This window comes from Magallana gigas, chromosome 1 (genome assembly GCF_963853765.1).
Source record: "Magallana gigas chromosome 1, xbMagGiga1.1, whole genome shotgun sequence".
NCBI classification, from domain to species: Eukaryota; Metazoa; Mollusca; class Bivalvia; order Ostreida; family Ostreidae; genus Magallana; species Magallana gigas.
Window position 1 is genome coordinate 62,574,199 of NC_088853.1, and position 20,982 is coordinate 62,595,180.

At 33.2% G+C, this 20,982-nt stretch overlaps 1 protein-coding gene across 1 annotated transcript; it reads left to right on the forward strand.

Moving 5' to 3' along the window:
• Window positions 1-13,746: 13,746 nt before the first annotated feature.
• LOC117686208 (fibrous sheath CABYR-binding protein) lies at window positions 13,747-17,081 on the forward strand. The gene is made up of 4 exons (XM_034460911.2): window positions 13,747-14,526; window positions 15,647-15,817; window positions 16,065-16,247; window positions 16,477-17,081. The coding sequence occupies exons 1-4, from the start codon at window positions 14,178-14,180 to the stop codon at window positions 17,079-17,081; spliced, it is 1,308 nt and encodes a 435-aa protein (XP_034316802.2). The 5' UTR covers window positions 13,747-14,177.
• Window positions 17,082-20,982: the final 3,901 nt, after the last annotated feature.

A 20,982-nucleotide genomic window follows, 5' to 3' on the forward strand; every position in this document is an offset into this window, starting at 1 on the left:
TAGTCGCCAATTTGGCGACTTCTAGAGAAATTGAAGCCACCAATCAAAAATTTGAGGTGTTATGGCAACTTAATATGCCCTGCATTCAATGCGATAGGCCTATCAGGCCTTTGAATTTAGATTATCTAGAGACTTAAAAAATCAAGACATAAAAGTATGAAGATAGTTTCATTAATTTATCTTTCTTTACTTTGATGTCATGCTGGTTCTATCATTGTAGTTGAAAGACATGTATGGACAGCCGAGGAGAATAGGGCGTTAGAGAAGCAGTTCAGTTCGTTCATTAGAAGAAACAAAACTCCAGGTCAAATAGATTGTTTGAATGCTCAACAAAAAGAGCCATCTTTGAAAAAATTTCACTAGAGTAAAATGAAATTTGCTGTGAAAAATATGATTTCTTCTAAGAAGAGAAAACATGTACCATAGGGGGAAGTAAAAAATATTGACTGTACAGATATATACCTGAAACACACACACACCCTCTAATTGATAAATCTATTTGGTAAAAATGTTCTTTGTGTCTTTATTTTCTAAAATAAAAAAATCAAGTTGGTTTACACTTCAAAAATTCTTTTTTGATTTGAATGTCTTTCAGATTTTTAAAATTGATGTTTTTTCTGGCCACACTACATTTTTAACTAACCTGAGCTGAAAGCTCTAGTGGGCTTTTCTGATCACATTTTGTCCAGTGTCTGTCTGTTTAAACTTTTCACATTTTCAACTTCTTCTTTAGAACCACTGGGCCAATTTTAACCAAACTTGCCACAAAGCATCCTATGTAAAGGGGATTCAATTTTGTTCAAGTGAAGGGCCACACCCTCTTTCAAGAGGAGATACTTAAGAAATAGTAAAAATTTGGTATCATGTTTTAAAATCTTCTCAAGAACCACTTCTTAGTTAGTGTAGATTCAAGTTAATTCAAATCATAACGCCCCAACCCCCTTTGAGCGATGTGGCCCACGGGACTCTTGTTTCTGTTGAACTCCTGACAAGGTATAACCACAGCTTGGTCAAAAAAGTTCCTACAGTCTACATTTAAAGCATTATATTTTGAATATCATCTGGGAAGTCTTTATTTTCAACATAAACTATTATTATTTATTCACAGATCTTAAAAAAAAATTTCAATTTTCAAAATGTCACAAAAAGGTATTGCACTTCGGACATTTTAGCATCATTTTTAGACATATTTTTTTGTGAATTCAGATATCAGTGAGATATTAGACACTTTTTAAGACATATGCTGAGACATAAAAATTTATTCTCATTGCTTGTATTTTTTGTGCAGGTTGATAAATTGATCAGCACTTTCAATGTGAAAATTTGTCATTGGGGAATTATCAGAAATGTTTTTTCCTTTTCCAAGGAAAATACATGTTTGTATAGAAGCTGTTTATATTGATGAAAGTTAAGGTACCAGAGTATATTGTCAACCTGTGTCTCTTTTTACGTAGAACTGAAATTGATGGATTAACTTGATTAAAATTTTCTTATTAGATTTCCATTAGGTGATACATGGGAAAACTAGCATTGTAACTATATTGTTTTGGAAATTAATAAAATTTTTGTGGGATGTCTCTTGATACCACTTTTGAATGGGTTTATAATTATCTCACATTACATGTAAATGTACATGTAAAAATGTTAACTTTCCTCATTAATGTTAAATTTATGTATTATTTCACATCACTATTTTAAATGTTATCAAACCTCATTCTTTTTCCGATTTATATGCTAATGCTTTGATGAAATAAAATGGTTCTTGGATTGCAGTGGAATAAAGAGTCAATAATGTACATGTTAATATTACAAGTTTTGATGTTGAAGATATATAAGATTAATAAATGTTCATTGAACTAATTTCAAAAAATAGATAATTTGATGCACAGAGAGAGAGACAAAATGTACAATTTTTACCTATGGTATAATTTTTTTTGTTAAGTATAATTACATGTATAAAAAGTTGTATAATGGAATATCTCATGATATTTAAAAAAATTAAGGACTGTAATACGAAGATTCTTATAATTTTCTTTGCAAATGCATGTAATATTCAAGAAAATCAAAGATCAAGCTTCAGAGTCTGACCTTTATTGTTAGATCCCAGAGTGGACATAACTGAGGAACTGGGTGTAAAGGGAAGTCAAAGTATATAGACTATATATTGTACACAGTATATGCATGAAATGTATTACTTTGTACCTCAGAACTTGGTCATTCAAAAATTAAATTTTGTTGTGGAAATGTATGCATCATTTGAATGTCCCAAAATTGCATAATAATTATAAATAAATATATGTTACCTGTACTGTATGTTACTTTTTATTGGCATGAGCATTATTAAGCATGACTCCCCTAAAGTATAAAATAGAAAGTTTAGGTATCTACAGTATGTATGAAAAGGCATTGTTCAAAGTCAAACACCCCACCCTGTCAAGCTGTTTAGAGGATTTTATATACCCCATAACGTTACCTTTTTTGACAGCATGCTGCAACATTGCAATTTCAATGGTTTCATTCATTTTTCTTTCCATTCGACTGTCATTCTGTTTGTTGGAACACTTATTTCCAGGAAGTATAGTAAAGATTCTCTGAGCATTTCATTGAAATTATAAGAAGACCCCTATTGTTTTTGAAGTCAAAAGGTCAAGGTCAGAAAATATATTTTTTAAAAAGATGGATTTCAGCCGCAGATACCTGTAATATCATAAGTCTTCGAAAGAAAGTGATTAGTTGACTGTGTGTGCTAAATGTGTTCAGATGTCAGTGTGTGTCAGGCGTGCTCAGTTGACTGTGTGCTTTAGAAGGGTTCAGTTGATACTGTGTGTGCTAAATGTGTTTAGTTTGCTGTGTGTGTTGAACGTGTTGAAATGACTGTGTGTGCCAGACGTGCTCAGTTGACTGTGTGCTTTAGAAGTGTTCAATGGATAGAGTGTAAATGAAAGTGTTCGCTTGGTTGTGTATGAGTTAAGTGTTCATTTGGTATGTGAAAAATCAAGGATCGAAATAAACCTTTTTTGATACATATTAGGTCTAATACCATTATTAGTTGTTATTTCTAGTGAAAAAATGAACATTTCTTCCCTCTAACTCCATTTTTCAAGAAGTGTCCATTTGCATGTGGGAAGTTAAGGTGTTCAGTTGCCACGTCATACACGTATGTGTGTGTGTGTGTGTGTGTGTGTGTGTGAGAGAGAGAGAGAGAGAGAGAGAGAGAGAGAGAGAGAATTACATGAAAACCCTGATCTTCAATTCTTAATTAATTAATCCTAATCCGTAGTATACATATGACTCCATTTTCAATATCACTATATTAATATTTCAATCTTTTTAATGTAAATTTAGGAACCCCCTAACCCCAACCCCCGATCCGACACGCCTATGATAAATTGGTTTAAACCACAACAATAATTAATCAACTTGTGCAGAGCATATTTTATTAATAGATTTTAATGTTTGTAGATTCATGGATGAAGAGAATTTGGTGTTGACAGACTATAAAAAAAGTGTTCAGGGCATAGCTCCTGAGGAGAAAATTGAAGTGATAAATGGTAAAAAAAAATTCAAATGAACTTTTTAAAGATTTTATGTATACAGCTTCATTCCTTTCATATGCCATATCATATAGTGAAATGAATTATATTTCTAATTTAATGTTTACAAATCCTTTAGTGAAGGAAGAGTTCTTTAGGAAGTAATAAGGTGTATTCTTATTATTCATGTAAGGAATTTAACACAGTGGGGATGCCTGCAACAATAACTTTAATTTATAATCTTCACTATATTTTAATTTGATATTTTTAGCTGCCATTAAACAATACTTCACTTCCTAAAAAGAGGCAGCAAACAGGCAGACGAAGAATAAAACAGAAATTCACAAAAAGAGATAGGCGACGTACGAAAGAAAGAAAGAGGTGAGAACAGATAAATATTAGTGCCAAAGAATGATTATTATTATTCCTATGTTTTGAAAGGATATCTATAAGACCATTTTTACTAAAAAGAAAATTACCCCTTATTTTCACAATGGGTCAGTTGCATCATGGGAAACAACTTTTTTATTTTAACTTTGTCACAACATACTTTTAAGTCTTTTTTGAAAGGAAATTTATTATATGTTTTTTTTTTCTTATTTTAGAAATTAAAAAGAAGAAAAGTAATGATAGAAAAAAAGTCTGGCTGGTCAAAGGAAAAGAAGACCAAAGTTTATCAATTTCTGCAGCTCCCAGAGGCCCACAAATACATGAGCAGTGATGAAGAGGTGGACAATGGCTTCCTGTCCCATCCTTATTCATGGGAGAGTAAGGAATGGAGAATAATTACAGATAGCCTGGACAAAAAGTTTCTAGAGACATGCCCTCCACGCAGCAAGCGGCTGTTGGATAAAAGAACAAGGGGCTCCGTCAAAAATCAAGAGCCACCCAATGTTGACCCAACTCATTCGTGGGTTTTAAATGAAGATTAAAGTGTTTTTAATTATGAATATATTGATAAATATTATTGTTGTTTCTATGAATAAATAATTTCTTCACACAACGTTTAGTCTGATTTTTTTCAAAGTCGGAATAAAGCTACAAAAACATATTAAGTAAATTATGAAAATCCATAAAATTTGTAAATATATATACCTTTAGTTTCAAGTAAATATCAACTTTACTTGCATTGATTAGAAGTAATAGTTTTGTAATGGTTAATATTTAGAACCTTCAATGTTCAGTAAAAATAATTTTACTTGTAATTACATGCTTATAAAGGCATTGTTAAAGATGAACTTCACTGTTGTAAAAGAATATTTACTTTCGGTAAATGTACGTTTTACACAATCTGTAAAGATGTTGTAAAGTGAGCCATTACAAACATTTACTTTTATGTAAATATGAGTAAAGATCACATTTACCATCATGTAAATATGAGTAAAGATCACATTTACCATATTTTCCTTTTTTTAAGTAAATAGGAGTAAAGGCAATTAAAGACAATGTAAATATGACTTTTACAATAACTTTTCTTGCTTTGTAAATACAAATTTTCATGCTGTATTTTAACACAGGAAATCAGCTTTCTTTGGAGTGTGACGTCTGTTACAAATACACGGAAAACAAGTCGTTTTGAGGTTTGTAGTTAGATATTTTGAGAAAGTGCCGCATCATGTGCCTCTTGTTTGGTGTCAGCTGATGTGATAGGTAGCAAATAACATTTCCTCCGAACATCTTGTCAAGAGAAATACAAACTGATTTTAAAACTTTTTGTTTACCTCTATTGTGTTACATGTATATAGTAAAAACAATTACAGGTGTGTACCTTCAAACATAAATAATTATGGTAATGAAACAGCTACACCGAACACGTCAACTTCACAAAGAGTGAGAACCGAGGTTGTCTTTGATATCTTTACGAATCTCCCCCGTGGTAACATCGGACAGTCGATGACGACCAGCTGTGACGCAGTACCGGGGCCAGCGAGTATTGACGTCTGATTCAGTCAGCCCTACAGTGACGGTTACATCTCGTAGCCGGTTTGAAAAATCTAGAATAGTGAAAAAACATTATAAAAATAAATAACAGAACTACATGTAACATTTCAAGAAATGCATTTTTCAAATTTTAATAATTTATTTTCTCATCATTACTATTATGCGTGTTATATAAGAATATGAATCACTTCACAACGAACACATTTGAGACAAATTAAACTTGATAAGTAATAAAATTCTTCCTTCAAAGAAAACAAGAAAGTAAATGATAACGTTTACCTATGCGCTATAGATTCAATGATTTTGTGGAAATGATAGACCATTACTGCAAAATAAATAAAACCACATTGTATCCATTTGGTACACTTACCTCCTACATGGTCTATTCCTCTGTTAAGTATTCTGACAGATTTGATTGAACAAACAGTCAGTAGATCGACCCTCCACCAGGGATTTGTTTCGCCAACCGCTGTGTGTGTACACTTGTTTTGGTAAATGTGCGTACCTCTGTTGCCGTCTACTGCATATTAAGCCCCATAGGCCTCATGTGTTGACGACTGTTTCGCATGTTTACCCAATGCAAGGCCTAGCAGAGGTGTCAACGATATAACAGATGTGTGGGAGTAGAGCAGATGAGTTTTAAACATTATATGAATCAACACTATACATCCACCCCACCCCTAAAGTCGAAACCCATACCCCCTAGGACATAAAATATACAATTTTGGTAGTAAGCTTCCTGGTCTACATTTTAATGAGTTTAGTAATCATGAATTCTTGGAAGTAGAGAAGATAATTTTTAAATGGTATATGCATTCACATAACTGACCATTTTGACCCAACATTACAGTCAACACTAATATCCGGAGGAACATGAACTATTTAACTTTTATAGAGCTCTTTATAGTCTACATATTTATGAATTCAGTTTTTTAGGCGTTGAACTAATACTCGGCAGTCTACTGTCGATCACCTGGATTGGCAAGTGTCAGATATTTCTTCTTCATCGCCTTCTAAATGCGCATAAGAAATGAGTTCTTTTAAAAAGTTTCAACAGTATTTGTTCCATTTATTCAGCTGAATTGTGTACAAAAAACCAATTTTGCCTCCCTGGTTATTGACAACTTATTGCATCAGCATAAGTTTGCTAAATCAAGAATTGGCGGTAGAATACAGTATAAAATACGTAAATTTATTGTTATCGGGTACGATCTCCCCAAAACAATGTAAGCGATAAAGATATCTAGTGATTTTATATCAATAAGAAAACATGAATATGCAGCTGGTTTGCTCGATCATTATCGACAGCACATGGTGTTGATTTGTATGTAAACAAAAACACAATTGATAATCTTGTTCAACCGGGAATTGGATTTAATAAAATTATGTTTTATTATTGAAACTAGATGATACCCCGCGCAAGCGCAGGAATCAAAACCTACATATTATTATCATATAATGCTCAATATGTTGAACCATATTTTTGTTCATTTTAAATATATACTTTGTCTCAGTTTTCCTTATCTTATTTGGCACAATGAACATTTCCACTTGGTAATTTTATTTTTATGTTATATGATTATTTTTTTTATTTAGATAAAAAGTGTTTAATTGAAAATGTAAAGTATGGCTTTATTTATGAGCATTCAAATGCATTTTACATGCTATTTTAAGAAAAATTCGAAGTATTCTAGTTCCGAAAAGAGCCTGGGTTGCGTCCAAGATCGTAGCTGTTACGTAGGTCTACGTAGATGAACGATAAGCTAGCGTATCCGCTAGGTAGATATTCATAGCCTAAATATTTTATGCTAAGCATCAAATTCAAGATGGCCACCTTAGTTACCACTTTGTAACAGACATGAAATATATGTATTTAGTGATATTTTATTCATCCTTTAAGTGAAAATGAATTTTAGTATGTATATTTCGCTTGAAATTAACAAATTATGTCGATGTAATTAGTATTTGGTTAAATATTTCCAACTTCAAATCTGAGACCTAGCGGCTAACGTAGCCGTCTGTCCAATATATCTCGATATCTACGACCTAGCGGCTAGGCTAGCAGCTACGATCTTTAACGCAGCCCAGGTAATGTACTCTGAATATTTGGGAATTAACAGGTTTAAATGTTAATTAATAAGAAATATAAACGAAAGTACACTGGCGTCGGAAGCAAATTGAAAGTAGGGGGCTAGACTAATCCTCAGAAATAATGAGAAAAAAGTAATTATTTTTTTAATTAATTTAATTTTTAGCAAGGAGAAAAAAATACAAAATATATAAGAAAAAATGAAATCTATGCATGTTTTCGAATTATTAGTTAATAGTTTCACATTAATATATGTTGTTTTTTTTTACTTAGATGTGTCAGACCGTCTGCGGAATGTCACCGTCACTGTAGGGCTGACAGAATCAGATGTCAACACTCCCTGTGGTTTCTTTGCTGGTCCCGGTACTTTGTCACAGCTGGTCGTAATCGACTGTCCGACATTACCACAGGGGAGATTTGTAAAGATCTTGATAATCACAGAGTATCTCACTCTTTGTGAAGTTGAAGTGCTTGGATACTCTGTCTAATTATTATTGCCGATATCTTTTATTTAATGATTCTTTTTCCGACCAAATAAATACTGTAGATTCCTAATTAATCATAACGATTTATATCGGCGTAAAATCACGAGAAACTCCCCTTGCAGATTTTAAAATATTGCTTTAATTTTATGGGAGTTGAGTACTATAAGAATTAGGATAAAAATTCAATATTCGCGATTTTATATTCCCGCGATTTGATTCAAAATGACGGGATTGTTGAATTAAGTACTCTCATAAAATAATGACTGTACAGTATGTGTATGTTGAGTTTTCAATAGCTTAATGTTCAGTTTTGTGACAAAACTATCTATTTAATGATTGCTTTAAGAGTTTTTATTTTGCAAGCAGTTGATATACACATGTAAAGCGTTTGATAAACTATTAAATTTGATTAAACATTTAGTATTTAGATTTGAACAGTATGTGTTAAGTTTTATTCTGGTCTGTTTTCTTTTGGGTCAATAAAACACATCTGCAGTTATGTTGTTTTCCTTTTAAACTGCATGGTCTGTCGTTTGTCCATAACTTGATGAATCTATTTTCCACAGAATTTATAATAGAAAATTATAGACTTTCGCCTATTAACACTTGCTTGTCAATATGATTTTGATGAAGCTGCCCACACAAATTCAAAACAACACGTGTTAGTATACCCTTTCATATTTCATATGGTTGACATTTTTTAAAAATGCCTTCTAGTTGATTTTGCATCTTATTATAACAATTACAATTTTAAAAAAAAGACTATTTACTCTTCAGCTTTCAAGCTTACATGCATTTAATTGAATAAATAAAATAAATGAATTTCAAGTGATATATATGCACATGTTCTAGATCGCAGAAGACTGACATTTCGTCAATTTGCAAGTTCCGATCATAGATTTATGATCAGCAGCGAAAATTAAAATTCATTTCTAATAAGATAGGCTAACTGAAACGTGCATGCTTCGATTGAATGATTTTGTTTAGTCAGGCAAGCTTTTTGGAAAGCTATTACTTGTTTAACTTTTAGCACAAGAGGGCTTCGCAGATTTGTTAACCCGTGCATAGGGTCATGTTTTTCCATCGAATGAATTATGTAAGAAATGATTTAGTGCTTTTATAAAAAACTAAAAAAGGAGTTTTAGCGGTAAACTTTGTAATTTCCGATAAGATGTCGGACCTTAATTAGAATTTTATTAAAATATCAATAATCTAATATTAAAAAAATAATAATAATAAAAATAATATGAATAATCTATTAATTTTTGAAAGCATATATATAACTATCAATGCGTGCAATTGAATGTATTTCACCTTTAGTGAGCCTCCGTTGATGAATAATTACCAATGTCAATGACTGTCCTATGTTAATGAGGTTACCTGTTGTTTGTTCACTATTTTAAGCCACGTCGACAGGGAATGACAGACTAACAGAGAGAGAGAGAGCTGTTTCCAACCATTACATGTCTTCAACAAGTTATATCTCATTTTATTTTTACCTAGTGTATAAATTAATGTTTAAAAACAAGATTGAAAAAATAAATACATAGGTTAATTTGTTTTTCAACATTGACCTTTAGACAATAACATTTATAGATATTAAATACAACAGTATTGAACCTGAACGAATATGTTTGATCTAGTGTGTAAATGAATGTTTTAAACACAAGAATAGATAAATAAATACAAAGGTTAATGTGTTTTTAACATGTACTTTAATATACCAATAACATTTATCGATAGTAAGTACAATGTACACCTGCTGAGGAGTAATAGTATTGTGTTTACCTGAACGAATATGTAAGGTATTGTGTCAAGTACAAAAACAAATGGAGAACACATCTTCTTGTAAACCAATTTTTGAATTTTACAAACCCTTTACTTTTGAATATTCATAACAACGAAACGCTGCATTCCTAACTGTGTGTCAATGCTCAGGGGATTTCCAACGGAAAAATCCGGTTATTAAAATGGTGAAAATGGCGGGCGGGCGGCTGCCAAAAGGGAACCCTCATTGTACGGATAACTCCTCCTACAGTTTTCAAGATAGGAAGTTGTTCTTTTGCAGATCTATTGTACATATATCAGAGGTGTGCATATTGCTAGGATTTTAATTTCTGATAATTTATGAAAAGAAACCAGCTTTTGAACTTAATCATTTTTTGGCAAAATATTGCATATAGGGTACCCTCATTGTACGGATAACTCCTCCTACAGTTTTCAAGATAGGAAGTTGTTGTTTCGCAGATCAATTGTATATATATCAGAGGTGTGCATATTGTTAGGATTTTGATTTCTGATAATTAATGAAAAAATACTAGCCTTTAAACTTAGTCATTTTTGGCAAAATGTTGCATATAGGGTACTCCATTTCACTGGATACGGGTTGACATGGATTAAAGATACAGTTCACATAAAAGAAAACCCGGTTTGCTGACACAATGACAGCTTTTCACTTGTTCTTTTGGTAAAAATGATGTTTTCTCTCTTAAAATATAATTTTCAAACTATGAGTCATTACTATGTTAAAAAAATTTAATCATCTCATACCTATTAACTTGTTTCACAAAAATTATCTTATTATTATGGCATTATTCCTTTTTCACAACACTTCTCAGCCTCAGCCGTTTTGGATTTTACCATTCCTTAGTAGTAAGGGGGACAGAGTGCAGTCACTCTGCAGTCAGGATGACGTCATGGGTTTTCCCCAGGGATGACGTCATGGTTTTCCCCAGGGGGTAGTCTACAGTCAGGGGGTAGTCTACAGTCAAGGACTTAGCATAGCAACAATTGAAGAATGATACTATAAATATATACTATCAGGGTCACCTTAGTTCGCATAGCAACCGTTGAAGGATAATACCATAAATATCTACAATTAATATCTACTATTAGGGTCACCTTAGTCATCTGTAACCACAGCAACAGTGTAAAGTATTGCTAAAGTTAGAATTACCAAAATATTGTTTCCAGGCATGGTTTTATAACGCAGTTTTTCGTAGGGCCAGTCCTTTAATATTCAGTATAAAAGGTGCAAAATTCGAAGCATTCCTTCACTTCACTTTTGTTTTTTGCATCAGAGGTAGCACCATTCCTCAACCTTATACAGTAAGTAAACTATCGTTATACTTTTTACAAAGTTTTGAGATTCTCTATATCTTTTTGTTATCAGGAGACCCAGAGACAACAGAGATAGTACAAGATACAAGATATTTTATTTCTCAATCAAGGGTCCCGGGGGTATTTCAATATACATAAATATACAATTTAAACATTATCTTTTTTTATAATAATATAATTAATGTGTTTTAAACAGTTATATATATGACCGATGTACATAATGTTCTCAGTGTCACTGATCATACACATAATACAAGTGTCCAGAAGAATGTCATTCATTACAAAACAATACAAAATGTGATGCTATACATGTACAAATTTAAATGGCTTAGTATGCATAAACATCATGACAAAGTGCAAGTCACAAGTTGTTATCGAAAATCGTTCACCGAGAATATATAACAGTAAACAGTACACTAACAATCAAAAACTAAAGAGTTGTGAACTTAACCCTTTTAGTGTGGTTGTCTACTTTGTTCAGTTTATCTTCAACAAAGTTGAAGATAATTTGAATTTGTTCACAATCAGACATCACCCTAGTCAATAGGGTTCCTAAAAGGTCGAACTGTGGTTTAAATTCTGGTTCTCTCATTCTTTTCTCAAGTTTACGAATTTTTCCCGGGTTTGTTCGCCTGTTGATGAAATATGAAAAATATACCTTACAGAGTGTTCAATTAATGTACATCTCACATTCCGTGATATTGATTTGCAATTCTTAAGAACTCATATTTAACCTTCGTAAATAAATTAACATTAATTATAATAAAAAATATTATAATTCAATATTGCTACTGATCGAATTGAGGTGATTAAGCATTCAAAAATAGTTCAATAACGAATATAAAATATCATTAACAAATTAAAGTGTTTATAATCATCACCTTAAGTTTGTTAATATTGAGTCCTCCACTTTGGCGTTGAACTGGCATTCCGACCACTTGGACAGACTGTTGGAGTCGTGAGCTGGGGAATAGCTGGGATAAATCAAGTGTCAAAAATTTATTACTGAATCCTAAGACACGACAATACTTTTGAAATTACATTAAAATGACATATAATAATCCATTTACTCTGATGAGTTTGATCGAAACTTATTCATTTTTAAATACTACAAGTAGTGCTACGATGATCGAGAAAAATATTATTCTAATACGTACCCTTCAAAAGGGACGTGTGATGTACTGTCGGTTTCTGCTTTCTGATTTTTCTTACTTTCTGGGGTAGGAGTGGAAGGCCTTTAAAAAATATAACACACTTTCTGATTCCACTTAACACATTAATATTTGTATGAAAGTAGACATATTAAAATCAAGCCAAAGAAAGATAACTCTATCAAAATCTGTTCAACTCACCGCTTTGCCAGGCCCTCCATTTCTAACTCATCCCCCATTTTCATCCAAATTTGTTCGAACTCGTCAAACGATTTTGCTGAGCTAGTCGCTTCGCTGTCAATATAGAAAGTTTGTGTGCAACCCATAAATGATTTGATGACAAGTTTATTATATTAAAAAAACTTATAGATATATCAAATTTAGACCTTTTTCAGTAAAGTTTAAATAACCATTAATATTGCTTTAATTTGAAAAAAAAATAAAACAACTGTAGGATAAGGGAAAATGAACATTACTTAAAAATTTATTTGATTTTTGTGTTATGAAGTGAGAGAAAAATTATGAACAGATTCCTTTAAAAGTTAGTATACCAAAATTTGTTCTCTTAAAATTTGATAAGTTATTATTTCACTAGCTTTATTTAATTTTGAAACGATTATCTAAAAAAAATTACTTACAGAAACTGTAGATATTCTTCAGCCATTTTCTCAAGATAATAACGTTAAGCAAAACTCCGTTGTATTTATATGTCTTGAATGAAAAATTCGGTGAGGGAATGAGGAAATAAAACAAAAAAATTAAGCGGGTTGGGAATGTTTACCACCCCAATCAGCGCTTTCTTCGTGGGTACGAGTTAAAGGATTTGACGGGTCAAAGAAAAAGTACATCACGATAATGACGTAGATGCTCTACCCCATTAACTGAATTATATTCCCTTTTTAAAAACACCGCTGTGTCGTGACATATCTGCGCGATACACGGGACAGGAGTGATCTGCGCATTACCCTAGGGTCTCTGATTAAGTGATATTGTGTTAATTAATTCATAGTTGCTCTATTTTTTCTACACCTGTAAACACGGGTATTGTAAGTTTAAAAAAAAAAGCAATTTAAGTTACCTCGTTTCAATCCAATGTAGCATCTTTATTAAACTATTTAAGAGAATGTTTATCATATTTAGTCTTTTTTTTTTACAGTAAAGTTTAAATAACCATTAATATTGCTCTAATTTGAAAAAAAAAAAGAAATCAACTGCATGTAGGATAATTATCATTACTTAAAAATTTATTTGATTTTTGTTTTATGAAGTGAGAGAATGTACATGTACACTACATTAAAGGGTGATATTTAACCCCCCCCCCCCCAAAAAAAAAAAAAAAAATCCGCTGTAAATTATTTATACCCACCGATATTAAGTGACAATGAAATTACTTCCAAATAGTTTGTTGTGAACAAATATTTTTTTCTATTTTACTGATAAACCTACAAGAAAGCTTTCAACACTGTAGCGCATTTAGTCGATATTTAAAATTTACCTTTGATAAATGCAAGAAACCTACACATGCAAGAAACCTGACTTATTCGTGTATGTAAACGCATACTTGTAAAGGAAAATAACAAATTAAGGCTTATAATATAGTAATTGTATAATTCACAGGGCCTCAGTAATTAAAAAAATTATAGTCACTGTCTCGCATGTAAATGTGTGAGATTGTTTAACACACAAATGCTTTGAAACTCTTTCAACACTAAATAAATATAATTATCCCTACATACGAGAACCATTGTTTTTAGTTCCCTCAGTATCTGTTTCCCTTATTTTGATTTGTAATCAGTTAAAATGCTTATAAGGGCGTTATTAGACAAATCGCGCGAAATCAGGGTGGCCTAAAGGTCACATGATGATGATGACGTTGAAAAGTCCGTGCAGAATTCGCGCCGTTGATGTTAAGATGGAAGGAGGGAAGCGAACATCACATGCAGCAGCTAGGCTGATATGCATAATATTCATTGTCATTATTGAGTTCTACACATGTGTTGAAACTAGATGTCCGAGATGTCCGTCCAGTCATGGTTTGGTCAATTGCGCTCTCTACGTACAAAGCAACTGTGTTGCCGTCGATGTCAATGTCCAGATACGCGAAATTCGGGTTGCAAAGTGCGATGTAACCATTGTCGTCAACGGAAAGGCGCCGTTTCCAGTAGTGCGGAGCAAACATGGAACTCAATGCCATGATCATGAATTCGGTAAGTAAATTATGTACATATCTATACATTGCGGAATATGGGTAAGGGGGGGTGGTTCAAATTAAAATGTTTTGACCCTTTAATTTCTCATTTATGACCTGTAAGTCGTGAATTGTCTTAATATGGACTGGTCTGGTAATTTTGAGTGATTTTTAAAAGGAGGGGGCTTATAGGGAACGATTCGTAGACTTTAAAATTATCGTGAGAAAAATTAGAACACGTGATTTAATCAGCCAATCAAATCGTTGTATCTTTACTATGGAATGTGTTTATGTAGTAAATGATAAAAAGAAGGGGAGGGGTCATCTCACAAGTCGTTCTTTTTTAAAAAATATATTTCCGGTAGTTACAGTTTCTGTAATTCTGTGATTCAATTTGCCTTGTACATGTCATGTATTTCACGCAATTTTGTAAGAAAACGTGTGAATACCTTCCTTTAAATATTAAAAGAACAATGTATATTTTATAAGTACATTAGCCCCAATCCGTTTCACAAAGATATTTTTTCTGTGTATGGTTAATGTAGCTATATAGAGTAGCCTGGGGGTAAATATCTACTGTGTATACATAAACTATAGGGTGATTTCACCATGCATCGGACACCTTTGGATTTTTCCCTTTGTTCGCGAATAAAATATCATCCAAATATAAATAAAACTTGTTTTAAAAGTTACAGGTTTTCCCCTTGCTTAAATATTGGAGAAAAATTTGTAAAATTGTTAAAAATGTAGAAAATAAAGCAAATTATTGAGGTGTTGAACTATTTCACCATGGATCGGACAATATTTACCAAGCATCGGACAGCTATAGCAGTACAGTAGAAATTAAAAATAACAACATTTTCTGGTTTTAATGCACAAATACAAAGGTTAGGAAAAATGAGTTTATTCAATTGCTATTCAGATTTCTTTTAATGTAAATCCTCAAATCTACATATAGGAACTTAGAGTAGTGCTTCTGTTTTAAAGAATATTTATCAAAAGGGGTTCTTTATCGTGCCAGCTCCTACAGGAATTTTGGACTAAAAAGGCTGTGTCCGTAAAACTCGATTTTTAAGTGGTCTGAGGAAAATGTTTGTATCAATTATTTTTTAAATTTTTATTTTACTTCACATTTAAAGTATATCACAAGGAATCATCTGTAACTGAGGCACCTACATCTGTAACTGAGGGACCTACATCTGTAACTGAAGGACCTACATCTGTAGCCGAGGGACCTACATCTGTAGCCGAAAGACGAGCCCCCACATTTTGGCACAGAATTCAATTGTCACTCAGTGATGTGGGAACTGGTATTAGTCATATTATTTCAATATGGTAAAAAAAGCAATTGTTAACAATGTGTTTGTTTTAAAAGAAACAAGGATTATACAAAAAATAGATCAACGAACAAATTAGGAAAAACTCGCTTTATAAAATGTACAGAAGTATAAATATTCGAACAAATCAAAAGATGACATATTTTCTCTTTCATATATAAAACCTCTTCCCACAATAGTAATGACAACGCTACTGAAAATCTACCAACTTAACTTGTAGCTGAGGGACCTACATCTGTAGCTGAAGGACCTACATCTGTAACTGAGGGACCTACATCTGTAACCAAGGGACCTACATCTGTAGCCGAGGAACCTACATCTGTTGCTGAGGGATATAGAGCTACATCTGAGCCCCCCACAAGTTGGCACAGAATTCAACAATCACTAAGTGATGTGGGAACTGGTATTAGTCATATTATTTCAATATGGTGTAAAAAAAAAAAGCATTTGTTAACAATGTGTTTGTTTTAAAAGAAACAATTAAGGATTATACAAAAATTAGATCAACGAAAAAATTAGGAAAAACTCGCTTTATAAATGTACGGAAGTATAAATTACTTAAATTGTGCTAGAATTTAAATACTCTGTTGATAGTTCATGCATGTATATCTACTCTATTTTTTTTTATTTAGGATTTCTGGCTTGGGCAGTTGCAGTTACATCATTAATCATATTTTTTGGGCTGAGGAAACTTGTAAAGTTTTTGATAAATCGCTGCTGCCCGGAACTTAACATTTCGGATATACATTTGTTGTCACCATCATCATACACAACTTCAGCAGACACAGACACACCTCAACAACCTAGACAACAAGCCGCTCAGCAAGGACAACACGCCCCCGCTCCCCAGCCAGGACAACAAGCCCCCGCTGTTCAACCGGCACAACAAGCCCCCGTTCCTCAGCCAGGACAACAAGCCCCCGCTGTTCAACCGGCACAACAAGCCCCCGCTCCTCAGCCAGGACAACAAGCCCCCGCTGTTCAACCGGCACAACAAGCCCCCGCTCCTCAGCCAGGACAACAAGCCCCCGCTCCTCAGCCAGGACAACAAGCCCCCGCTGTTCAACCGGCACAACAAGCCCCCGCTCCCCAGCCAGGACAACAAGCCCCCGCTGTTCAACCGGCACAACAAGCCCCCGTTCCTCAGCCAGGACAACAAGCCCCCGCTGTTCAACCGGCACAACAAGCCCCCGCTCCCCAGCCAGGACAACAAGCCCCCGCTGTTCAACCGGCATAACAAGCCCCCGCTCCTCAGCAAGGACAACACGCCCCCGCTCCACAGCAGGGACCAACTACTAGAAGCAAAACAGCAAGAAAGAAACTAATGTTTGAAAGTCAGTAAGATTTAATATTTTGATGAATGTATAGTCTGTACTTTTATGAAGTATGAAAATTTGAAATTTTGATGACGTTGTATCAAGTAATTTTTTTAATGAATGTACATGTAGTACAATGGTATTGTTTAATTAAGGACATTGACTCGTTATTTTTTCTGTTGTGTTTTCCTAGGGTTGCTTTTTATGTTTTTTTTTGTATTTTTTTTTAATTTTTATTTTATGCGACAGTTTGTCTTTTACTTGAATACTGATGAAAGGAAAATTTTAACTCCTGTCTTTATTTGTTGATTAGTATTATGATTTACACATGACAGTGATTATTTGGTGATTTTTGCCATGCGCAATTGATGTTAAATGATGTTTAAGCTTTTTTATTTTTTTAAAACTGATAATTGTGATTTACACCTAACATTGATCATTTGCTTATTATAATTGTGATGTTTAAGTTATGACATTAGGGTTAATTGGTGTAGAACGTATTCCTATAGAATAATATTTAATATCCAATATTTATAGATTACAATCCTTAATATTATTTACCTGATATACAATGTGGGTTTTAAATATTTTTGAACATTTGTGAAGCTAGAAATTGAATTTATTGATATAAAAGTTGTCTTAAAGAAAAAGTTTGTACAAGGTTAATATTAAACATGTTTAGTGCTATTTAAAGATTTTTGTCATTAGACCAGTATTTTTGTTTACTTTGTTTTTTCCCTAATGTCATTTCTTAAAAATATGTTAAGTATTAAGAAATACTTAAAATCTATATTACAGGAATTTTGTTAATAAAAAGTATTCTATTTTGCTTTTTTTTTTATTGTTTTGAATTGAAATAAATTTAAGGTAGCTCTCTACATCAAATTTTTACTTCATGACTTGTCGCAATATTGTTAGGTAACCTTGATTTCCCTGTTCAAAGATGGACAGTTGCCTTCAATTATTTCATATGAATTTTTTAGCAATTAAGAGAGAAAATGGAAAAATAGTTTTTACTGAAAATGAAAGGTGATAGAGTTTCAAGTTTCCTCTAAAAATTATGAAATATAAATAAAGCATAACTATAAAAGTAAAATGAGATATATGTTTTTTTAAATAAAAAAAATATTTGTAAAATTAGTGCATTTTAAAAATATTTTTTAAACCTATGGTCAAAATATTTTAGACATGTTTCTATCAAGTAAAACTAATATATATAAACCATATTTTAGAAAGAAATTGGAAAAAATTAAAAATATTTAAGGAAAAATTGCTAATTTTCAAGATCAAACCGATCCCGATTAAAATTTGCCTGATCCTGATCTTAATTATTAAAAAAACCTACTGGCACGAAAATGAATGAAGCTTTACCACCAAACTTCTTAATTATTGATAAGTTCATTCAATTTACAAAGGGTTTAATTAGTTATTAGCGTCATAACAATAAAAAAAAAAAATGAAGAATATTTCCTTTTTTTCCCTAATTTAATTCCGATCAGGTTAGTGTCTACTTTGAAAGTAGGCTTTTTTAGCTTTATTTTTTTCTATTTTTTTCCAATATCTTTTCAAAATATGTTTTTCTTATACTCAATGGCTGGAAATGACTTGGTTTTCAAATTAAAAAAAAAAATATTAAGAAAATTTGTTTCTAATTTTTAATAATTATTTTTTATTATAAAAAATACAAAGTCTTTATCGCCACTTTTAAATTATTGATAAACCTTATAATATACAATTTTTAGAAGCAATTTTAAAACTCTATCACCTCTCGTTTTCAGTCAAACCGATTTTTCCATTTTTTTCTCAAAAATTACCAAACAATTCATATAAAATAATTGAAAGCAACAGTCCGCCTTTGAACAGGGAGTCAAGGTTACCTAAAATTACTGCAACAAGTCATGAGGTAAAAATTCGATGTAGATAGCTACCTTAAGTTCAAACAGGCTTTGTTTTTCTTTTTTTAAAGTGTAGTAAAATGAATAAATTAAGGACATCATTAAATTTAATTGAATAAGTTATGATGTAATAAAGTTTTACAAATCAGTATTAATTTTTTAGAATTTTGAAGCATGCTTTACATTTATAAATATTCTGAATTTAGAATATGGCAGACAGCAGTCTATTGAAAGAAATCCTCGACTCCTTGAACGACAGTGATGCTGTGCAGTTATTTGCCGCCGCAAATGGTTTAGTTGGTGATGCTGAGGTCGAGGACCGATTAAAAGAACTCAATTGGGAAAAACACATCGAAGACTTATGGCAGGAGGTTCTTTCGGAGATGGAATCCCCTGCCAAAAAAAGTCGACCTACCCTCGCTGATGGCGATCAGCCTTCAACGAGTGTACAGCTTGGGGGCGGTGAGGATAGCTCCGATTCTGAGGACACGCCAGAAAAACCTTACTACATTTGGAAGAGGGATACGAGAACCTTTAAGAAACATTGGGTACGCGATACGACATTCAAAGTCAAATTTAACGAACAGTGGCGGGGTAAGAAATTAATAGACATACAAAACAATTTGCACGACATGTTTGACGACCTGTTGTCGCAAGCCAGGGGTCACGATGCGGATCTCGGGCGAGTGGTCATCAGTCACCCGAGTCTCAACAATGCAATAGTGGTCCCGCTACAATCCTGGGAAACTCTGAATGCAGATGCTGTAATGTCAGAAATCGTCAAAGTACTCAATTCGAACGAAAGCTTACCCATAGACGAAAGCCTTTTGGTCACCATAGGATCCATCGATTTGCCCAAAGGGGGAGGTAACCCTAGAAAACTACCCATCACTTCTCTTTTCGGACCCAAAAATAGCATAGAAAGAAAAAAATCACTTTTTCATGTACAAAACGATAACAATTTATGCATGGCTATTTCCATTGGTCTGTGTTTTCTCAAAACGTGTAAAAAAGTAGACGCGGATACCTGGTCACAATTAGTGAAGAATGATTCCAATGAGGAGATGCTAGATGACGTTCTCAAACACCGTACTGTATCCAAGGCTTATTACAACAACGTCCTGAAAACGTCGAGAAAAAAAAAACAAACCGAGTTAGCGATGTGGCTGTGTCAAAGAGCAGGGGTGCCTACCGACAGATATTTAGGTCTTAATGACATCGAGCCTTTCGAAACCTTACTCAATGTCTCTATAAACGTCGTGTCCTCTAGAGTAGGAAACAAGTTCGTCAGGGTGACAAAGGATCAGGAAAAACCTCGTCTTTATCTATATCATATCGACTCAGAAAACGAAAAACACTGGCACGGGATTGCCAGCATACAAGGGTTTTTCAAAGCGTCGTACTTTTGTCATACCTGTTTAAAACCGTATAAAGATAAATCAAAACATTCTTGTGCCACTTCTTGTGAGGTATGTTTACGCAACAACTGTCCGGAAACGGATGTCCAAATGGGCTGTCGTTCCTGTGGTCGAGTTTGTCGATCTCTAGTGTGTTTCAAAAGTCATAAAGAGCAACGAACAGTCAAAAATTAAAGTTATCCCCCTGCCTGTGACCTGTTTTACCAATGTACAAAATGTAGAGTCGTTCTGGAACGTGTGAAGCGTTCCCCCGAGTTACACGTTTGCGAAGAATGGCAGTGCCCTAACTGTCGAGAATATCAAACCGGGGAACATAATTGTTACCAGAAACCGTTTGGATCCGACATCGAAAAGCGAAACAAGAAATTCTTCTTTTACGATTTTGAGACACGGCAAGATGACGTGTTCCAATGTGAGGCGGGATACAGTCCGTCTCGTGTCAGATGTCGACATTGCGTTAAAGAGCCACGTCAGTGCGTCAACTGTAGACTGTGTCAGAACTGCCGTGA

What these genes read in the sequence shown, in the direction of transcription:
- LOC117686208 (XM_034460911.2), top strand. Translation starts at nt 14,178, where the DNA reads ATGATGATGATGACGTTGAAAAGTCCGTGCAGAATTCGCGCCGTTGAT. An exon ending in ACTCAGTGATGTGGGAACTG is followed by an intron (nt 15,818 to 16,064) that starts GTATTAGTCATA and finishes CTTAACTTGTAG; the next exon opens with CTGAGGGACCTACATCTGTA. An exon ending in ACTAAGTGATGTGGGAACTG is followed by an intron (nt 16,248 to 16,476) that starts GTATTAGTCATA and finishes TTTTTTATTTAG; the next exon opens with GATTTCTGGCTTGGGCAGTT.